This window comes from Bubalus bubalis, chromosome 12 (assembly GCF_019923935.1).
Source record: "Bubalus bubalis isolate 160015118507 breed Murrah chromosome 12, NDDB_SH_1, whole genome shotgun sequence".
In the NCBI taxonomy this organism is placed as follows: Eukaryota; Metazoa; Chordata; class Mammalia; order Artiodactyla; family Bovidae; genus Bubalus; species Bubalus bubalis.
Window position 1 is genome coordinate 104,132,350 of NC_059168.1, and position 22,553 is coordinate 104,154,902.

Consider the following 22,553-nt stretch of genomic DNA (forward strand, 5'->3'; position numbering starts at 1 on the left):
AACGTGGATGAACCCAGGAAGCCAGACCAAGAAACGACGCGCAGTAAGTGTCCAGGTACGCGGGCGGCCCAGAAGCAGCAAGTCCACCAGCCTGGAAGCAGAGGTGGCTGCAGGGGCTGGGGAGGGAAGAGGGGAGTGGCTGCTGACGGGCAGGGTTTCCTTCCAGGATGACGGATGGAACATTCTGGAACCACACCATGGTGGCAGGTGCTGTACTGGGAATCTATTTAACACCACAGAGTTGCACACTTTCACGGAGAAGGCAATGGCAACCCACTCCAGTGTTCTTGCCGGGAGAATCCCAGGGACGGCGGAGCCTGGTGGGCTGCCGTCTATGGGGTCACACAGAGTCGGACACGACTGAAGCGACTTAGCAGCAGCAGCAGCACACTTTCAAGTGGCCAAGTGCTGTGTCTATTCTACCACCAAAGAGAGACAGCCCGACAGACCCTCCCATGGAGCCCAGTCCAGGGCTCTGGAATGGCAGAACGTGACACCGGTCACTGGTCCTCCCTCCTCTTCGTCTGCCCTGTGCCAAGAGGGTGTCAATGTTCTCCAAGCTGAGGGCAATCTGCACACGGGAAGGACCCAGAGGCAGCAGAGGAGCCCGAGTGGCGTTGTTTTGAGCAGGGGGCCCGCGGGAGGCCCGGCCTGTCCTCTTACTCCGTCCCTTCCCCTCCCGGTGCTCACGTGCTGACAGGGGCCCCCGCTCTCATCCTTTCAGGCTCTGGTAATGTCAGGAGACTCTTCCGAGGTGGACAGGGCCCCTGGCTGCCCAGCCAGTGCACCCCATCCTAGGCCTCCTTCCCTGAGGACACGCCCAGCGGATATTCTCGGGGCCCCGCGGGTCCAGGCGCATCGCTCCTCAGCTCCTGAGGTGGACAGGGCCCCTGGCTGCCCGGCCACTGCACCCCATCCTGAGCCTCCTTCCCTGAGGACACCCCAGCGGATATTCTCGGGGCCCCGCGGGTCCAGGCGCATCGCTCCTCAGCTCCTGAGGTGGACAGGGCCCCTGGCTGCCCGGCCACTGCACCCCATCCTGAGCCTCCTTCCCTGAGGACACCCCAGCGGATATTCTCGGGGCCCCGCGGGTCCAGGCGCATCGCTCCCCAGCTCCCGAGGTGGACAGGGCCCCTGGCTGCCCGGCCACTGCACCCCATCCTGAGCCTCCTTCCCTGAGGACACCCCAGCGGATATTCTCGGGGCCCCGCGGGTCCAGGCGCATCGCTCCCCAGCTCCCGAGGTGGACAGGGCCCCTGGCTGCCCGGCCACTGCACCCCATCCTGAGCCTCCTTCCCTGAGGACACCCCAGCGGATATTCTCGGGGCCCCGCGGGTCCAGGCGCATCGCTCCCCAGCTCCCGAGGTGGACAGGGCCCCTGGCTGCCCGGCCACTGCACCCCATCCTGAGCCTCCTTCCCTGAGGACACCCCAGCGGATATTCTCGGGGCCCCGCGGGTCCAGGCGCATCGCTCCCCAGCTCCCGAGGTGGACAGGGCCCCTGGCTGCCCGGCCACTGCACCCCATCCTGAGCCTCCTTCCCTGAGGACACCCCAACGGATATTCTCGGGGCCCCGCGGGTCCAGGCGCATCGCTCCCCAGCTCCCGAGGTGGACAGGGCCCCTGGCTGCCCGGCCACTGCACCCCATCCTGAGCCTCCTTCCCTGAGGACACCCCAGCGGATATTCTCGGGGCCCCGCGGGTCCAGGCGCATCGCTCCCCAGCTCCCGAGGTGGACAGGGCCCCTGGCTGCCCGGCCACTGCAGCGCATCCTGAGCCTCCTTCCCTGAGGACACCCCAGCGGATATTCTCGGGGCCCCGCGGGTCCAGGCGCATCGCTCCCCAGCTCCCGAGGTGGACAGGGCCCCTGGCTGCCCGGCCACTGCAGCCCATCCTGAGCCTCCTTCCCTGAGGACACCTCAGCGGATATTCTCGGGCCCCGCGGGTCCAGGCGCATCGCTCCCCAGCTCCCGAGGTGTACAGGGCCCCTGGCTGCCTGGCCACTGCACCCCATCCTGAGCCTCCTTCCCTGAGGACACCCCAGCGGATATTCTCGGGCCCCGCGGGTCCAGGCGCATCGCTCCCCAGGGGCAGAGGTGTCACAACAAGGAAACGCCTTTTGGAAAAAATGCCAGGTGAGGAGCCCCGGCAGCTTCGCAAGGCAGCCCGAGAACACGCGCCTTCGATGAGCCCCTTGTCTCCAGGGAGGGGCTCGGCGGAAGCTCCGAGGGTGCAGAACCTGTGTGCACATACATACCACACGTAATCACACACATGCACACAGACACACGCCACAGACATGCACACGGGCACACGCCACACGCATGCACACGGGCACATGCCACACGCATGCACACGGACACACCACACGCATGCACGCGGACACAGGGCACATGCACATGCATAGCACATGTGATCACATACATGCACACGGACATGGACACACACCACCGACATGCACACGGGCACATGCCCCACACATGCACACAGACACAGAGCACATGCATCATACACGTGCACATGCATAGCACATGTGATCACATACATGCACACAGACACACACCACAGACATGCACATGGGCACATGCCACACACATGCACACAGACACAGAGCACGTGCATCATATACATGCACATACATAACACACGTAATCACACATGCATACATGCAAACACCACACACATGCACACAGACACAGGGCACGCGCATCACACACAGGCACATACATACCACACAAATCACATGCATACACACAGACACGCCACACACATCACACACGTGCACACGGACACACACGCACATCTTCCTTCCCCAGGCCTGGCAGGAGATGCCCAAGGCCACAGGGAGAGGCCGGAGGGTCTTCCCCGACGCAGCTCCCCTGCTCCCGGGTGCCACCCACTCCTTGGAGGAGGCTCGGTCTCGTGCAGATAAGGCGGAATGAAGGAGCTGGACGAATGGACGTACTGCGGGCGAGCACCTCACCTGAGCTGACAGTGATTCATGGGGAGGGTCTCCCCCTCCGGGAGGAATTCCTCTTTGTAGGGGGAGGGGGTGGGCGCTAACAAGGCGGTGCGTGCCCAGGCACGCGGGCGCATTCGCCTGCCGCTCCAGACGTGTGTCCAGCCCGACGGGAACCCGGGTGACCCGTCGCGGGGAGTCTGGCGCTCAAGAACATGGCGGGGGCGGGGTGGGTGAGTCAAGGTCTCAGGAGCTGTGGGGAGGGCGAAAGGAGGGGTGGAGAGATGAGGGGAAGGGGGCGAGCCCGCTGTGGTTTCTGGGGCAGGAGGAAAGCAGGCGGGTCTCGGGGGCGGCCCCGACTTCCAGTCCCTCCCACTGGTCTCCTGGGCTGGGGGCAGCTCTGTCCAGGGCCTCCCTCCTGCCTACTGCCAAAGTCTCTCTCCATCAGAGCCAGTGGGCTCCAGCCCATCGCTGCCCAGCCCACAGCTGGGCCGGGCCGGCCTGAGGGCTCACTCGATACCCCAGACTGCGCTCCTCTCCTTCCTCGGGGCCACCACGCCGTCCTCCCCTGCGCTGGGCCCAAGTCCTCTCTCTGCTCCTGATCAGATCTCATTCTCGAGAAAGGACCTGCAAACTCCTCAGCACGGAGCAGCGAGAGACGAAGCTTACCTACATCAGCGGGCACTTAACTCAAAGGAGTGATTCTCTAACAGTAGTGTCAAGTTGAACGTTCTTTATGACTTATCAGAGATCTTGGGAACTACCAAGAGAGAAACAGAAAATTCATTTTTGTCGTTCTTTTTTTTTGCAAGAAGGGCTTTCTATGTTCACCAAAGATAGAGCTATCATTTTCAGTGAGTTGCAAACACACAATCCCCAAAGTGCCGTTAGCAACTCAGAAAGAAAACACCTGTCAGCTGAAGATGTGAGCACTGCACAGACGGGCCGCAGGGATTCCCACCACGCACCCCGCCCTGACTGCTGCTGCCGGCCCCGTGGCCTCACTGGAGGCAGCTGTCACCCTCCCTTCCGTGGGTGAGGAAGCTGAAGCTCTGCGGGGTCGGGGGTGGCGACCGTCAGCCAGCTGAGGCACCCTTACAGGGCTGAGTGGGTTCTGTCTCCCCGCCCCCAAGAACAGCACCTAAAGGCCCCAGAGAGAGAACCCCGGAGACAGGAAAGGCTGGGGGGACCCTGTCTCCGTCCAGCCGGGCTGTAACAGAAGCCCACAGGCCAGGTGGCCCCAAGCATCTCTTTCTCAATTCTGGAGGATGGACGTCCAAGGTCTGGGGGCGGGCAGACTCGGTGTCTGGTGAGGACCCCGCTCCCGATTCACACTCGGGCATCTCCTTGCTGAGCCCTCATGGGGCAAGAGTCATGAGCAAGCTCTCTGGGGCCATTTTATAAGATCACGAATCCCACGGGGTTCCACCCCCATGACCTATTCACCTCCAAAGGCCCCCCCTCCAGGTACCATCACACGGGGCACAAGGTTCAACCCATGAATCTGGGGGGACACACAGCGTCCGGGCTGCAGCAGGGACTGCGGCCAGAAGGAGGGACTTGGCACCATGCCGTGGAGACGCCGGGTCCACCGGCCCGCGGCCCTCACCCAGCTGAGACCCCCTCTCCTTACCCCGACCTCCTCCGAAGGGCGCCAGCGATTTCTCATTTCCCCGCCTCGCCAACCCCATTTTCCAAAGTGATTGAGATTCTAACACCATTAAACATGAATCAGTTTGCTTTTCCTAATGACGCACCCACAGTCGCAAGACGTCTCTCCTTCTCCACTTGAAAGACATCTCGGGGTGCTTTTCTCCAGTTAAATTAACAGGGAAACCGTTAGAAACACTGAAGAGGAACGGATGCCTCCAGCTCTGTGAGAAACTGGTTTTATGCAGAGAGGAGCTAGGTCTCCGCCGCGGCAGGAAGACAAACGGGGCACAAAGCTGCCTGTGTTAAGACTCCTCTTCCAGAAGAGCGGGCACTTCTAACCCGTGCCCCGTGGCTGACCCCGTCACCACATCACCAGAAACGTCTAGAGATGCAGACCAGAGATGAGAGCCCCCATGATGCCACGACCAGGCTGGCACTCCCCCCACCAACCCCCGCAACCCTCCCGAGTCCACAGGGCTGACGTAGCGGCCGCACCTTGCTGCCCATGCTGCACGTGAGCCCGGCGAGGCCGTGCTGATGACCAAGGTCACACCGGGAATAAACACAGAGACAGGGCTGAAATCCGAGCAGGCCCGCCTCCTGCCCGTCTCCTCGACCCCGGGGACCCCAAGGCCCCAGGAGATCTCCCCCAGCTCTCCTCTCCTCCTGGCTGGGCGCGGCCCTCGGGATTTACCACTTGCCTGTCCACCCCTCTGCTCGGGCCCCCCGGCTGCCACACACACCCCACCGCCCACGGAAGGGTAAGACCACCACGGCACTGCTCCAGAGACTTCTAAGCCCGGAGCACCAGCCCTCCCGGGGGCGCGAGGCCCACCTGCGGAGCTGCTACAAACGGGAAACGGAGGCCGTGTCCCCAACCTCGCCACCGTGGAGGGCCCGGCCTGGCTCTGAGATCAGATCCCCCGGCTCCAGGCGTCCTTTGCTGGGTCTCGGAACTGCCTCCCGGGACCCAACCCAAAGCCGCACACACCGGGCAGAGGAGTTCCTGGAACCCAGGCGCCCAGACTCCCAGCCCAGGGCCTCACCGGGCCCACGCGGCCAGGACAGCCGGCCTTCTCCCCGCCTTTCTCATCCACGGGTCACAGGCTGCCTGCTCGGGCAGGGAAGGCGCTGGGACCCCAGAGTTTTCTGGAACATTCCTCCGGTCTTGGGAAGGAGAAAAGGCCCTGAGCCATTTTTGCCACCAGCTAAAATATTTCAGTCTCAGATCAAAAAGGAATGCAAGCCGGAAGCAGCGCGGAAGCCGAGCCAGATGGACATGGTCTGCTTCAGGGAGCAAAGCAAACAGCTCCCCCCGCAGCCCGGGGCCGCGGGCCTTCAGCAGAGCCCAGAGCCAGTGCCCGTGGGCCCTGGAGCGGAGTGCGTTCCATCCTGCCCTGCCCTCTCTGCGCCAGGCGCTGTGGGGAGCCCAAGGAGGCCTGGGCGTGGTCCCGCCCTCAGGCCAGACCCCACCGTCTGCCCAGGAGCCAGGACCCCCAGCTGGGAAATTGGCAGATCCGACAGGTAAAGGGGTCTGCTCTAGACACCGAGACCTCGCCCTCCCAGCCGGGAGAGGATGGGCCCAGCCCTCCATCTGCATGGACCTGGGCTCCAGGGGTCATCAGAGAGGGAGCCCGGATTCTCCTCAGACCCACAGAGGGCCTCAGTGTCCCCACTGGCACAACAGGGGTTCTGGCTGGAAGATGCCAAGGCCAGCCATTCCAGGAGCAACCCAGGGCGGCTTCACAGAGGAAGGGGCACCAGGCCATCCTGGAGCCACACCACAGGATCAGTCTAAGAGGACAGCCCGGGTGGTTGGGCAGAGAGGGGCGCTGTGGCCCCTCTGCCTGCCAGCCTGCCTGGGCACCAGGGCCCACAGCCCCCAGAGACCAGCTGAGCCTAGCGGGGGGACCATTCCTCCTGTATGCTCGTCCTCCACCATCCCAGCAGACCGCATAGGGGAGCCGTGGGCTGGCCGGGACAGGGTGCAGCCCGTCCCCCTCCAAGCTCCTTCTGCCTTCCCCACAGCGGGTGACACCCTCCACCCACCATGGCTGCCGGCCGACAACCCGCTGGGTGCTCCACAGTGAAAGGCGCCCGGCCGGGTCCCCGGAGGCCACAGCCATGGGCTCTCCCAGCCCCCTGAATCACCCTGAACTCAGAACTTCTGGCTGGTTTGCCCTCCACGTGGGGCCCCGCTACTTAGCTCTCAACTAGGCTCTGATTCATTACAAATGGGAAAACTAAAGACTGCCACTGGTTCCATATATGGAGCCTTTGAAAACTCGAAGTCCTAAGAGGAAAGATGGGGACACTCAAGGGGTCCTCGGAGGCCTGAAGCTGGGGCTGCAGACGCCGGCTCCTCCTGAAGACCCCACCCTCGGGCTCCAGGCTCAGGCACAGGAGTGGGGGGGTCCCGCCCCCACCCCGCCTCGCCAGCTGGAGATCGAGGACAGTGGGGGCTGCCCGCCCCGCACCCTGCGCCCCGCGCCTGGCCAGCGGGCACGTCGCAGTCTTTGCTGCATGAATGAATGATCGCTCAGTGTCCAGAAGGAAACCTGGGTCTCGCTCTGAGGAACCCAGCCTCTGAGTCTGGAATCCAGGTTACACCAGGACCCACTTCCCTGACCCCAATCTCCGCAGCCCCACAGACCAACCCAGGGCTACGGCCGTAACGTGGCATCCCCGGGGCCGAGGTCACGGCCGGCCCACCCCCAGGACGGCCACCACGGTGACACACTCCGTCACACCCGGCACAGCGCCTGGCCTTCCCCAGATGACCAGGAGCTGTCCAGCCCCGCCGGAGCAGTGTGCCTGGGAGCAGCCATGACACCCGCACCGCACACCCCCCTGCCCCCCACCCTCCGCTAGGCCCTCTCGTCCATAAAGCCCGCCCAGCGTCAGCCCCGTTCACATTCTCAACAAACCTCACACCCGACTTACTGTCACCCGTTCCTAGCCCTCCTTGAAGTAGCGTCTTCACTTTCAGACACCTGGCGACCCCAATTTCATCTGAGAGCAGCCCCTGGCACCCCCAGGGGCTGCCCCGGGGAGCGGCTCCGACTTCAAAGCTGGCCCCGCATGTTCCCACCTGGCTCCGTGGCCCACGAGGAAGCCTGGGGCCTGAGCAAGTACGAGAAATCAATCGCTGATTAATAACAGATCTCGGCGGAGCCCATCTGCCGGGATGTTCATTCTTCATGGAAATTAAGCCACGAGCAGTAGACGTGAGGGTTGTTCTAATGATGCTGGAAGGCAGCCGTCAGCCGGAGCCATCCCAGCGCTGGCAGGAACAGCGGGCCAGGGAACGGCACACAGGCATGCTTCCTGATACCCACAGAGATGGGACAGGCCCACCGCGAGCTGGCCCAGCGCCCGGGCGCTGTCCGGCTTCAGGTTGCTTTGCGGCCCCGGAGGCTTCCCTACCCCACTTCCGGGAGGCCTGGGGCAGCCCCACACTGCCCGGCCTGGCTGAGCTGGGAGAAAGGAACATCCGCCCCTGGCGCTGGAACACTCGCAGCCGTGACCCCACCAGGGTCCACCTGTCTGGGCTCCCCACCCAGGGAAGGAGGCTGATAGCCAATGACCTGGTGGCCTGGTAGGCAGAGCACTGGGGTGGGGAGCTTTGAAAAGTGGGGAACTGGGGAGAGGTGATAGGTAGACTGGGGGTGCCGGTGGTAAAGAACCCACCTGCCAATGTAGGAGACGTCAGGAAGACCCCCTGGAGGAGGGCATGGCAACCCGCTCCAGTACTCTTGCCTGGAGAATCCCATGGACAGAGGGGCCTGGCGGGTTACAGTCCATGGGGTCACAAAGAGTCGGACACAACGACTCAAGTGACTTAGCACACATGAGAGGCGGACTGGACCGGGCAGACCATGGACGTCCCTAGAACATTTCTCCGGCTGCCGGCCGGCAGGTGGCGTCTGGCCGCCCCTCCCACGGAGGCCCTGTCCTAACAGCTGAACATCTGTCCTCCTTCAAATGTATGGTCAAATGAAATGGGGGAAAAAAAAAACAAAAATATGATTAAAAGATGAGCAAAAGGCTTGAATGAACATCTCTCCAAAGGAGATACACAGATGGCCAATAAGCACATGAAAAGATGCCCGAGCTCACTAATCACCAGGGAACGCGATTCAAAACCACAAACAGAGGCCACGTCACACCATTAGGGTGGCTATCACACACACACACACACACACACACTCACACGGAGGATAACAAGTGCTGGTGAGTGTGTGGGCAAACTGGAAACTTGTGCACTGTTGGTGGGATGTAACATGTGCAGAAGCTGTGGAAACCATTATGGTGGTGCCTCAAAACATACAAAATTACCATCTGACCCAGTGATTCCACTTCTGGGTATAGAATCAAGTGAAATGAAAGCAGGAACTCAGATATTTGCGCACCTGTGCTCACAGCAGCAGGACCGACAACAGCCCTCAGCTCCACCCGCCCATAGGCCTCACTTGTAAACAAACCCCACATTCTCTCAGGCCTGCCCGGAGCCTGGATCCAGACAGATGAGTCTGGGGGCTGATTTCCTCCAGCCCTCTCCACGATAGTGAGAGCCATCAGGCAGGGGGCGGCGGCATCTCCTCCTGGGACGGAGCACGGGCTCCCCTGCCCAGTGAGGGTCCTCAACCTTCCGGGGCTTAGAGCCTTGGAAGCTTAGCTGGCTGCAGGGTTAGGAATTCAGGAATACAAGTGACCAGAGCTTTGCACACGCAGGGTCCCCCAGCAGCAGTACTCACAACAGCTGAGAGGTAGCAACTGCCCAAATGCTCTTCACTGGATGATGGATTCACAACATATAGTCAAGCATAGGATGGAGTATTATTCAGCCTTGAAAAGGAATGGAATTCTGACATAGGCTATAGTGTTGAACCCTGAACACATCAGGCGAACTGAAAGAAGCCAGATTCTAAAGGCCACATTTCATGTGTTTCTGTTTCTATGAAATGTCCAGTGTAGGAAAATGCAGAGTTAGAATGGGATTCCCAGGTGCCTCAGTGCATAAAGAACCCACCTGCCAATGCAGGAGACACAGGAGACCTGGGTTCCCTCCCTGGGCTCCGTTCCCCCCTGTGATCCTCCTCCAGGAAGATCCCCTGGAGGAGGAAATGGCAACCCGCTCCAGTACTCTTGCCTGGAGAATCCTATGGACAGAGGAGCCTGGTGGGCTACAGTCCGTGGGGTCACAGTCAGACACAGCTGAGCACACACAGACAGAACAGAGATCTCAGGGGCTGGGGGAAGGGGAGCAGGGCCTGGGGCTTCCTCTAGGGGTCATGAAAAAGCCTGGACCAAAACACTGGTGATGCCGCATGACGCTGAACACATGGACCACCACTGAAATCCAGGCTTTAAAATGGTTAAAATGGTAACTTTGATGGTAGGTCCATTTTATCAGCATTATCTTTTTTTTTTTTTTTAAGAATGACACTGAGACAGGATGACGCAGGATAAACATCCCAGGGCTCCAGCCCGAGCTCCCTAACCAGCATGTCAGGAGGCAGGACAAGGAGTGTACGAGCTGAACTGCACCCCCGCTGCTGGGGACCTGGGGGAACGGAGCCACAGGGGGCCTGTCCCCCAGCAAGGTCACAGCCACACACCTCGGGACTCAGAGGTGCTGCCCTCAATCCCGGGCGCCTGGCCGGCCGCAGACCCCGCCATCTGCCACTGGAAGCAGCAGTCTCTGAGAAAGGCCTTCCAGGATGCCACGAAAGAACACTTTGTTACAATTAATTATTTACATTTTGATGTTCTTTCCTTCTTGGCCTTTTTTTATTGCAAACATCAAGTTGTCACGCTTCAACAGAAACAATGTCTTGGGGCACTCAGTTCAGTTCAATCCAGTTCAGTCGCTCAGTCTCTTCGCGACCCCGTGAATCGCAGCATGCCAGGCCTCCCTGTCCATCACAAACTCCAGGAGTTCACTCATACTCACGTCCATCGAGTCAGTGATGCCATCCAGCCATCTCATCCTCTGTCGTCCCCTTCTCCTCCTGACCCCAACCCCTCCCAGCATCAGAGTCTTTTCCAATGAGTCAACTCTTCGCATCAGGTGGCCAAAGTACTGGAGTTTCAGCTTCAGCATCATTCCCTCCAAAGAAATCCCAGGGCTGATCTCCTTCAGAATGGGCTGGTTGGATCTCCTTGCAGTCCAAGGGACTCTCAAGAGTCTTCTCCAACACCACAGTTCAAAAGCATCAATTCTTCGGCACTCAGCCTTCTTCACAGTCCAACTCTCACATCCATACATGACCACTGGAAAAACCATAGCCTTGACTAGACGAACCTTTGTTGGCAAAGTTATGTCTCTGCTTTTCAATATGCTATCTAGGTTGGTCATAACTTTCCTTCCAAGGAGTAAGCGTCTTTTAATTTCATGGCTGCAGTCACCATCTGCAGTAATTTTGGAGCCCAAAAAATAAAGTCTGACACTGTTTCCACTGTTTCCCCATCTACTTCCCATGAAGTGATGGGACCAGATGCCATGATCTTCGTTTTCTGAATGTTAAGCTTTAAGCCAACTTTTTCACTCTCCACTTTCACCTTCATCAAGAGGCTCTTTAGTTCCTCTTCACTTTCTGCCATAAGGGTGGTGTCATCTGCATATCTGAGGTTATTGATATTTCTCCCGGCAATCTTGATTCCAGCTTGTGTTTCTTCCAGCCCAGCGTTTCTCATGATGTACTCTGCATAGCAGTTAAATAAGCAGGGTGACAATATACAACCTTGACGTACTCCTTTTCCTATTTGGAACCAGTCTGTTGTTCCATGTCCAGTTCTACCTGTTGCTTCCTGACCTGCATAGAGATTTCTCAAGAGGCAGGTCAGGTGGTCTGGTATTCCCATCTCTTTCAGAATTTTCCACAGTTTCTTGTGATCCACACAGTCAAAGGCTTTGGCATAGTCAATAAAGCAGAAATAGATGTTGGGGCACTAGGGAGAGACAATTAGCCAATTAAAATTTAACTGTGGACACAGACACGTATATATACATATACATATATATAAATATACATGGTATATTGGTAGCTCAGCTGGTAAAGAATCTGCAATGCAGGAGACCCCAGTTCGATTCTTGAGTTGGGAAGATCCCCTGGAGAAGGAACAGGCTACCCACTCCAGTATTCTTGGGCTTCCCTGGTGGCTCAGACAGTAAAGAATCTGCCTACGATACAGGAGACCCTGGTTCGATCCCTGGGTCGGGAAGATCCCCTGGAGGAGGGCAGGGCAACCCACTCCAGTACTCTTGCCTGGAGAATCCCATGGACAGAGGAGCCTGGCGGGCCACAGTCCACAGGGCTGCAAAGAGTCGGACATGACTGAGCGGCTACGCACGGCACCTACATTACGCACACGTGGACGAGGACTAGCTGAGAAAATCGGAGCTCCCACAGGACAGGTCCTGTGTGCAGATGACGGCAAAGATGGGCAAGGCTTACCCGACGCCCACGGGGACAAGAAAGGCCCCCCGACGACCTGCACCAAGGGGACAGCCAGCCAGTCCAACCCTCTGTTCAGGGATGGGGAAACTGAGGCCAGAGGACGGCAGGGCCTGCCCACACTCAGGAGGCACAGTGGCCAGAGCAGGGCTTGGATGAGACGCCGCCAACCCTCCACCCCACGTCCCTGCTGCACGCACACGTTCCCCACAGGCCTCTGCGTCGCCCTCCCCAGGGTCGATCCTAAGTGAGAGAGGAGATGGCGGATCACCGGCCATCTCCCTGGCCATGAGTCCTCCCTGGGACCTGCCCAGGGTCAGGAGCAGAGGGACCAAAGCAAAGGCTTGGAGGGAGGCTCCCGGCCCCCACACCAGACCTGCCCGCCTCCCACGGGGCGGTGGCTCCAATGGCCCACGGCTCGTCAGACTTGCAGGGACCCGGGTCCCCAAACCGAAACTTCCTCCCCGCTCGTCCACTGTGGAGCTGATGCCGGCCGGAGGCTCCAGTCCAGAGAGGGAGGCTGGGGGCAGGGGCACCGCTCCCACCACCGGTCAGAAAACGTGGGGTTGGCATCCGCACGGCTGACGGGGCACACGGGCGTACACGTACGTGTCTGCTAGTCAGCTCTTCCAAAAGTGGACGGGCTAAAAACGTCCCGAAATGACAACCCACAGTAAAAGGAGGAAACGGTCTCGAGCAGAAGCTCAGGAAGCTTCGACCAGCCGGCCAGCACCGGCTCTGCAGAGCCCGAGGCTGCACGCGCGCCACGGCAACTGCATGTTAATAAGTAATTAGCAGTGAGGGCGTGCTGAGGAGGCCGGAACGTCCCAGGCAACATCAGGACAGGGTACAGATGAGCTCAGTGCAGCCTGGCGTCAAGCAGCAGACAGGCCCGGGGTGAGCTCAGAGCAGCCACGCTCGGCACACTGAGGAAGGAACGATAGAGAGGCCTGGGCACGGAGACCGGGTGTCGGGTGGGCGCTCCAAGGCTTCCCTGCTCCTTTCCCGGGTGGAGCCCGGGGCCTACGTTCATCCACGAGGAATCAGCAACTCGACCCCAAAGGCAGGGCAGGGGGTGAGGCTGGTACTCCAGGCAGCCAGAATGTACGCCTCCCGCCTGTTGCCAAGGCCCCCAGTACCCACTCCACGTGCCCGCCCCCAGGAGCCGTGCGGGGGACGCACAGATGCAGACCGGCCCCCGTACGTCTCAGATCCTCCTCCAGCAGCTGAGGCCAGCCCAAATGCAGACACAGTTTACAGATGGAAAAACTGTGTCCCCTAGAGGCGAGGTGACCTGTGGGTGTCACATTCTGTCCCAAGCCCCAGAAGTCACACGGCTGGTCCACTCTCACATGGCTTCCAGAAGCATCTGCAGTCCCAAGAAGTCTGGAGGGCAGTGGGGTGGGGGGGTGGTGTGTGCTTGCAGGAGGGGCCAGGGCAAGACCAGGGGTCATGGCAGTAATAGCTGGGGGCATCTGGCAGAGCAGACTGGTTCCTCTCACGTGCCAGCCCCCGTGGGCTGTGGGTGCTCAGATGCTGTGCAGGCAGACTCAGGGGAGGACGCTGGGATGGACAGGTGATGTCTGCCCCGGGCTCTGGCGGGGGGAACAGCACGTTCCAGGCGCTCCCACGCCCGGAGGACAGACAAGGGGGAGGGCAGGCTGCTGACAAAAGAGGGTCCAGGCAGAGAGGAAGGAGGGAACAGGGCACCTCTGCCACGCGGACAGCAGCCAAGGCGGCCGGGCTGGGGCAGTGGATGACCTTGGGTCCAGCCGGTGCAGCGGCGCTGACCAGCGGGCAGGTGGAGGGGCTGCGATGCTGGGGGAAGGGCCCGTTCCTCCCACATCCAGGACACGGCGACCAGCCTGCCCAGCCTCGGGGCCCTTCAGGAAGCCGGTGAGGCCACAGCGCCAGCCAGCCGCCGCCCTCCCCAAACCCCGATCCCGGGGAAGTGGGTTCCTCGGCTGTCACAGACCGGTGCTTTCAAACCACACTCCTAATCTCTTCAGATCACCGTATAAGCAAAGTGTCAGGCAAGAGCAAAGAGGGAAAACGTAAAAGTGGACTCGCTCGACTCAGCAGGACCCTGCCTTCTGCCTCCACCTGGTCCCCGGGGAAGATGGCTTAAAATCCACCGTGTGAGGGAATTCACTGCCTGCGTCCTTTAAAGAGCTGAGAGTTAGGTCCCCTCCGCCCCATCCTGACTGAGGCCTCTTTGTGGCCTCTACCCAGATAGCTCTCCCGGCCTCCTCGCTGCCTCCCAGCCTCCACAACCCCCTCCCGGCCTCCTCTCTGCCTCCCAGCCTCCACACCCCCCTCCCAGCCTCCTCACTGCCCCCCAGCCTCCACACCCCCCTCCCGGCCTCCTCTCTGCCTCCCAGCCTCCACACCCCCCTCCCAGCCTCCTCACTGCCCCCCAGCCTCCACACCCCCCTCCCGGCCTCCTCTCTGCCTCCCAGCCTCCACACCCCCCTCCCAGCCTCCTCACTGCCCCCCAGCCTCCATATCACCCTCCCGGCCTCCTCGCTGCCCCCCGGCCTCCACATCACCCTCCCAGCCTCCACACCCCCTCCCAGCCTCCTCGTTGCCTCCCCTCCATGCTGTCTTCCTGGCTTCCCCCTGAACAACCCCCGAGCTCCACCAGACACAAGCAGAGGCATGTTCCCTCTGGGCCTCGGCTCCCTTCCTCACCCCGTGAGGCCCCTGAAGTCAGCAGGAGCTCCTGGATGCAGAGATCCCGGCGCACACTGCGCGGGGTCCACGCATGTGGTGACCCCACCGGCAGGAGGAGGGGCGGGCGGGCTCCCTGCGAGGCCGGCCCCTGGAGGCACCGCTGGGCCCCCCACCTCGTGTGCTAATTCAAGGAGGGGCCCGTCGTCCGCCCCCGGCCTTGCTGACAGCCAGGTTCAACCGCATCGGAAGTTTCCGAGCCTAGCAAAATACTTCAATGAATAATAAATAGAAGAATTGAACCCATTTGTTAGAGGGTGTGCTCTGCTCTTTAACTCAAACGAGAGACACAGCCTTACAGACCTTCTTCTCAAAACAGGGGGCGGAGGGGCGGCTAAAGTGAGCCGAGCTGACCCGGCAAGGCTGCAGCACCCCGGGCTGGGGGCAGGCGGGGACGCTGTGCCAGACCAAGCTGGAATCGGCGCCCCGAGACGGGCAGCACCCCAGGGAAGACCTCCGCGGGGCCACCTGGGCCAGCCTGGGTCCCCTGACCAGGTGCCTGGCCAGGCCTTTGGGGAGGTGTCCCGCCGTCACTCTGGCCCCACCAACAGCTCGCTGGCTCCTCCGATAAGACCCACTGAGTCTCGCAAAGATGGGCCAGTGCCCCACATGCCAGGTGGGGCTCTCGGCACCCAGAGACATCAGTAAACAAAGCACAAAAGTCTGTACAGCCAGGAAGCTCGTGATCCAGCCGGGGGCTGTGACCGCAGCCCCAGTAAGGAAGGAAACAGCCGGAAGGTGGGCATCACGGGGCAGAGGAGGCACCCCCGCCGCTTTAAATAGCAGCGATTCAAGCGCAGGCCCTGAGGCTGCAGGGAGAGCCTTGCGGGCCGAGGGTCAGACTGCGGGAAAGCCAGCGACAAGAGTGAGTGTGCCGGGCAGGAAGGTGGGAGGGTCCCGGGAAGGGCGACCAGGCCCGCCCTGAGCCAGGGACTGCCCGCGGCCTCCTGCAGGCTGGGGTCCACCCCGGGCTCCCAGGCCACTCAGGAGAAGCCCCCGCCCCCCTCCCTGCTCCTGTCCACCCAGAGGACAGACTCGCCTCCTGGAAGGCGTTCTCACTTCCGCCCCCGGCTTCACAGTGCAAGTGAACACGTGGCCGGCGGTGGCTGTTCACAAAGGACTATAACGAAAACGAAAAGCAAACTCTGCTCAGTGACCACCGGGCTCCAGCCCACACGGCGAGCTGCCTGCAACAGAGCCCATGGGATCCAATCACAGGGAGAGCTGGCAAGATTGTCCCCATTTTCCAGATGAGGAAATTAAGTCCCGGAAAGTCGCCAGCCCAGGTCACCAGCTGGGGCTGGACGGACCCAGCGGCAAGGCCAGGACCGGGCACTGTGTTGGTGAAGCCGCAACTTCACCACCCGCCTTGGGAGGCCGGCCAGGGGAGTGAGGGCAGAGAGGCTGTGGAACCAACAAACTCCCAGGCCAGGGACACGGTCGGCCATGCGGCCCAGAGGGGTCCACTGACCCTCGGAGCCACCGCCTCCTGGTCTGTAAAGGGGGTCACTAAGTGCCAGCGTCAGGGGGCTGGGTGGGAAGGTGATGGAAGCCCAGCTCACAGCGAGGAGACGAGGCATGCATTCTGCGGCCACAGCCATCTGAGGCTCCAGGGGCAAAACATCAGAGGGAAGCTGCAGAAACCCTACAACCTCGCCAGGACCCTCCATCCAAACCGCCAGCCCGCTTCCACACCGAGGAGTCTTGCGAAGACGCAGCCCACGTGGCCTTCCCACGTGCCCTCCCTTCCCGGGCCCCGCGCACCAGCCAGACACCCGGGACAGGACACGGGGGGACACCCGAGAAGGACGCATATGCCATCGGGGCAGGAGCAGGGCCCGGGCTCGGCGGCAGGCCGGCTCCCAGCTCAGGCCCTCAGCTCACGCTCACCTCTTAGCTCAAAGGTCCCCCAAATCATACCCCATACAGGACGGGTATGAGGAGAAACCTAACATCTCTAATGTGACCCCTGGGGAAATACCAGGGATGGAGCCAAAAAAAAAAATAAGATTCAGAACCAGCTTTCTGGATCCCTCTGCTCCTGCTGAGCTTGCTGGGTGGGTGATCAAGAAAAGGACCAGACCGGTAATAAAAACGGCAGGACCTGGATGTTCGCTTCCTGGCTGAGTCCACGACACGGCCACGCCCTGGGCCATCCTGTCCCCACTCTACTCTGCAGAAAGGAAACCTCAGAGTCCAAGTTACCTGGAGTCCGATCCACAGGATCCACAGGAAGATCCGCAGGAAGTCTGATCTAACCCACAGGAAGCACCCCCTGGGCCCCGCCTGCCCCGTCGATCGCCATGCTCCAAATGAGTGCGGGCTGCCTGCACCCAGGGCTCCCGGAGGCCTCGAGGGTCTCTGGGTCCACCTGCCTGCTGTCCCACTGAGGAATCTGCCAAGGGTCCTCCCGGCTGGGGAGCAGGGAGAGCTCCACCAGCCTGGGGTCAGGGAAAATACTTTCTAGAACATCATACACCCCAAAGCATCAGCTCCTCTCCGCACCCGCCCAAAAGGGAAGGTGGGAAGGGGAAGCCCAGGGCCCCGCTGGTTCTGGAAACAGGAAGAATGCCCGCGAATCAGCCAGACTCCACAAAGTGGTTTGCTGGGGAGGGCTGATCACCCCCTACCACGGGGGCTTCAGCTGCAGCCAAGTCCTGAGTGACCCACCCCACACTCAAGTCCAGAAGACAGGCCCCAGGGTGGTCACAGCTGCACAGCAGGCCAGCACCAGGCAGCTCCAGGGGAGAGCTTAGAGCCTTCACCTTCCCACTCTTCCTTCTACCATGAACTGCACAGCAACTAATGTGGGGGACCCTCAGAGGGCAAAGGTCATGCAAGTCTTTCCATCTTACCTTGAGCTTAGTAAGCATTTAATAAATTCTTGCGGGCGAGGGAGGGGACATATGTATACCCATGGCTGATTCATGTTGAGGTTTGACAGAAAACAACAAAATTCTGTAAAGCAATTATCCTTCAATTAAAAAATTAATTAATTTTTAAAAAATTCTTTGGGGCTTATTGAATGTAATAGAGGAGTGGAGGAACCAAGGAATGAATGCCTTTTCCCTTCCCCACCTGGAGTAGGAAATGGCAACCCACTCTCCAGTATTCTTGCCTGGAAAACTCCATGGACAGAAGAGCCTGGTGGGCTACAGTCCATGGGGCTGCAGAGAGCCACACATGACTGAGCATGCACACTCCCTTCTCAAGGAATGACTCCCAACAATGCCGGGAGACTTGGGACGCTGGGAGGCAGCTGCTTAGAAAAAGAACGATACCCAGAACCCAGACAGAACCTGAACGCTTTACAAACCTCCTGAATAATGGCAAAAAAAAAAAAAAAATCTGGAAAATTCTAAACCAGCCTGAGACAGCCATACCATAAGGATCCTTTCCATTCCTGAATCCTAGGGTGTAAGCAGAGGATGACCAGGCAAACTGAGAAAGGAACAGTGTCCTCAAATTTCTGCCCGCCCACTATGGGAGACCACAACTGACCCCAAGCCCTGTCCCCTTGTCTGGGGATCAACTTAAGGGTCACTCTCCACAGGGGCTCCAGGCAGGTCCGGCCGGCAGGGACCAGGCCAGCAGCGAGGGCCAGGGAGGGCAGAGTCTCCATCACACCGTAGTGGTCTGACACCTCCGAGCACCACAGGCCCACCTGGACCGAGCAGGTGACCCCACGGGGCAGAGCTCCCGGAGGGCAAAAGGCGAATCGGCCGTGTGGCCCTCGGTGAGTGCCTGCTATCTCTGTGCGCAGAGCCACCTGCCCAGTGTCACCGGATGTCCCCCCCAGGCCGGCCTGGGAAGTCACACCTGAGTGAGCAGCCTGGCTGTGCTTCGCCCCGCAGGCTGGAGCCCGGCTCTGCCGCCCGTCCACAGCTGCCCTGCCCAGCTGCCCAGGGTGGCTTCAGTCCCCGTGTCTGTGACCCGGAGCCGGGCAGGCGGCGGTGCAGAGCCAGGGCCTGGCTCGTGTGTGCTTTCCAGGGGGTCCCGTCCCCAGACATCAGCGGGACGAGCCCAGCAAAGCAGGCGCTGGTCAGTGGCCCCCACATGGAGAGAAGCGTGTCTCGGCGCCCCAGCCTTGGCTGGCCCCACATCCCACTCATCTCGGGGTGCCGACCACAGCTTCATTGCGCTCAGAAAACAAAGCAGGGAGGGAGGTGGGCAGGACACGGACGTGCAGCCAGACAGACACGAGGGCAGCAGGAGGGCCAGGCTGGGCTCTGGAGGGCGGCGTGAATAAAAGGACGCAGGAGACCTGAGACAGGAGGCCGCCAGCCACCCGTGCTGGTCTAGTTTCCCATCCACTGAACCTGGGGGGCGGGCGGGGCCAGGCGGCAGCATCGTGTTTAACGAGCACCCGTTGCGGCCGGATCGCCGTTTAATGAGCACCCGTTGCAGCTGGGCACGGGGCAGGCTCCCTGACCCCCGGTCCTCGGCCAGCCGAGGCAGGTCAGCATCGCTGTGCCATCTGCCAAGGTCAGCCGCCAGTAAGTGCAACCAGATTTTGAAGCAGATCCATCCGACTCGACATGAAAAGCAGGGGCAGATTCAGGGCAGCTCTGTCCTCCCTGGAGCCTCCCTACAGGAGGCGAGGCTGAACCAAGGCCCCTCGGCGCCCCCAGTCTATCCGCAGCTTCACGCCCTGACTCAGAGCCCAAACCCACTGCCCACTTGCAGCTTCCCAGAGCGGCCAGCCCCCTTTGTGGGCAGCAAGCACATCCCCCCAGGGCTCAAACTGCCTGCGGGAACCGCTGACAACCACGAGGGGCACCCCCTTTCCAAGTGCTTGGCCGCAGATGGCAGACCACGTGACGAGAATTTAATCCAAATTTACGTCCACCTTTACATCACGTCACATAGGCCAGGCACTCTGCATTCACTGCTGGCCGAGGAATGGGTTTGGCCAGGTTTATCCTGTTTCTCTATGCAATTATTTTAAACACCAGTTGTGTGTGTGAGTGTTTATAAAAAGTGTATGTGTGTGTGCGCGTGTGTGTGCATGTGTGTGTGTTCTGAAGGCCTCCCCCAAAGTGCAGAGCCACTGGTTTCCCGCTGCCCAGGGCACCGCTGGTCACAAGAAGTAAAAACGGGAAAGAGGCTCTAATCCCCCTGAAAGCAAGTCTGTGGAGACTGAGACGCTCACTGATGGGAAAGAGCCCGGCACAGGCTCCCGCCAAGCAGAGGGAAGCCTGGAAGCCTCAGAGGCCTAGGCGAATGCCTCGCAGCCAGAGGGACGTGGGAGAGTCACTCAAGAGAGGGGAGAGGCCTCTAACTGCTGCTGCAGACACGGAGCTGGCCCCGAGCCTCACGTCTACGGACTTTCAGAACCGAGGAAGAGGGCCGTCAGGCCCAGGTGGCTTATGGGAAAGTCCGAGCTATCGATGCTAATCTGACACGTTGCGGCACCTCAGATGAGCTCCTCTTGGAACTGACTTCTCAGCATTTGCAAATACAAAATTCCCCTTGCGCTTCATAAATCACGTGTTCACAGAATACTTCCTCAAACACCAGGTCCCTGATAATGGTCCTCAGATGAAGCAGGCAATAAACATCCTCTGATAACTTCCCGTAGGCAGGTGAAAGCTCGTCCCTGGGTAGTCCGGGAAGTGCCCGTTTCACAAAGCCAGCCCTGACGGCGGAGGGAAGGGCCCCCCAAGAGCAGGTGGGGACCCGGGGACAGCTGCACCACGGAGCCAGGTCTGACTCAAGCCTCGGCTCAATCCATCAACAAGGTCTCACGTCCTGACTCCATCTTTTGAAAGGAGGCACCCGGGAACTGTTGGCTTCCGGATGGAACGTGACGCCCTGCACGGACACTGTGGACCCAGGCTCACCAGGAAGCCACGGTGCGCTGCACGCCCGCCCGGCCTTGGCCCTGCCAGGACTCTGCACGACAGTCGCCGGGGACGCTTGCTGAGAAAGCAGGGAGGCTGCCCGATCTCTGCCACGGACCCAGGGCATCAGCTCCAGGGACGAGGAGTTCACATAATCATCTGTCCCCGCCCGACGCTGCTCAGAGCCAGAGAGCCCCACTTGTCTCAGGCATAACGCGACAGCTCCCTTCTCAGCACACCGCAATAAGTGCCGTACCTGCCCATCCGGGCCCGGCCCACGAAGCTGGTGCCTGCTCGCCCAGAAAGGGTGGGAGATTCAGGGCAGGAAGCAAACGCCCAGGGTCGCTCAACTGGAAAAGCCAGGGCAGGGCTGGACCCCGGGTCTGGACTCATCCAGGCCAGCTTTCCTTCCCTCCATCCTCCTGGGGTCATGATGCCCTGACTTCACTCTGAACAACCTGAGAAGGCGGGAGGAGCCGTCCCGCAGCCCCAGCTCCCGAAGCGCCTCCTCCGGTTGTAACACAGCCCGGCCTGCCCCTGCCCACGGAGTTCTGCCCGGGCGGACGGGGCCAGCCCGGAAAGAGGCCACTCACCTTCCCGAAGTCTCGGACATCGAAGAGGTCGAAGGGGTCAAACAGATCGCTGTTCCTGAGTCCAAACTTGTCATGGCAGACTTTCAGGAAGGTGCGGATGTTCTTCAAACAGAGGAACTAGAGGAGAGAAGGGAGCGTCATTCAAGCTGCACGGTCTGCAGGGCAGTAACATCAACAGCAGCAAACCCTGCCTCCCGGCGCCGCCCGGCTCAGAGCAGACGCCGTGTGCCCCGTAACCCTGTCTGTGGAGCCACACGTCCCAACTCAAGACAACCAGAGTTGGAACAAAACAGACTGCAGTTGAGTCAGCAGGCACGGAGCACGCACACACACTTGTGCACACTGCCTTCCCCGGCACAGACACATCCCCGTTACTCTACCCGTGACAAAGGCCACGAAAGCCACGCAGAGCCCTGGAGTGGCGCAGGGCACACACAGAAGGTGGGGGAGCACGAAGGCCGGCATCAAACCCCAGAGCAGCACCCAGGAACCCAGCATCTGCGTGCCCAGCCCACGCGGGCAACACAGCCAGGGCAGCAGGTGGTGGGTGGGCAGCTGAACAGGGTCACTGGCTTCCAGTCCCCGTGGAGAAGGAGCCGGGAAAGATGGGGGCAGCAGACGAGGCGGCCTGGAACGCAGACCTCAGAGTCACAGGGCGCTGGGTTCGGGTCCTGTCCAGTACCTGCAGCTGGACCAAGGCTCCTGAGGCCTGATGCCCCAGCAGGACACGCCTGGCGGAGTTAATGGCCTGCCCCCGTGGCACAGAGCGGGCGTTAGGTATGTAGAGCCACCAGCCCCCCACCAGTCCACCTCAGCGTGGTGCCCACAAGGTCAGGACCACGGTGCACACAGCTGAACACCAAGCCAGGGTTTCAGACCCATCATCCCCATCATAACCCCTCTAAGGGACAGAGCTCAGCTGGTAAAGAATCCGCCTGCAATGCGGGAGCCCTGGGTTCGATCCCTGGGTTGAGAAGATCCCCTGGAGAATGCCCACCCACTCCAGTGTTCTGGCCTGGAGAATTCCATGGACTGCATGTAGTCCATGGGGTTGAAAACAGTCATACACGACTGAGCGACTTTCACTTTCAAGGGCCCAACAGCTCAGCTTCAAGAGACCTGCAGAGATGCTGGGACTGCTCACCAGAAACTTGAACAAATGGACAGAGGAAGGCCAGGCCAGAATAAGTGGCTACGGCAGGCACAGCATCAACCAAGCTGCACGCAGGACTCCCAGGGGACACGTGGAGCCCAGCAGATGTGGATCTTCCTGCCCACCCGCCCCCAGCGGGCATCACCCCGGCCCCAGAGCAGCC

General features: G+C 60.6%; 1 protein-coding gene across 4 annotated transcripts in view; it reads right to left on the reverse strand.

The window, feature by feature from the left end:
* VAV2 (vav guanine nucleotide exchange factor 2) overlaps positions 1-22,553 on the reverse strand; it is a 188,591-nt gene that overhangs the window by 128,867 nt on the left and 37,171 nt on the right. For all 4 annotated transcript variants that reach the window (XM_044926526.2, XM_044926527.2, XM_044926528.2 and 1 more), the window contains exon 2: positions 21,238-21,354. In XM_044926526.2, coding sequence (XP_044782461.2) covers positions 21,238-21,354 — 117 coding nt within the window. The remainder of the gene's footprint in view (positions 1-21,237; positions 21,355-22,553) is intronic.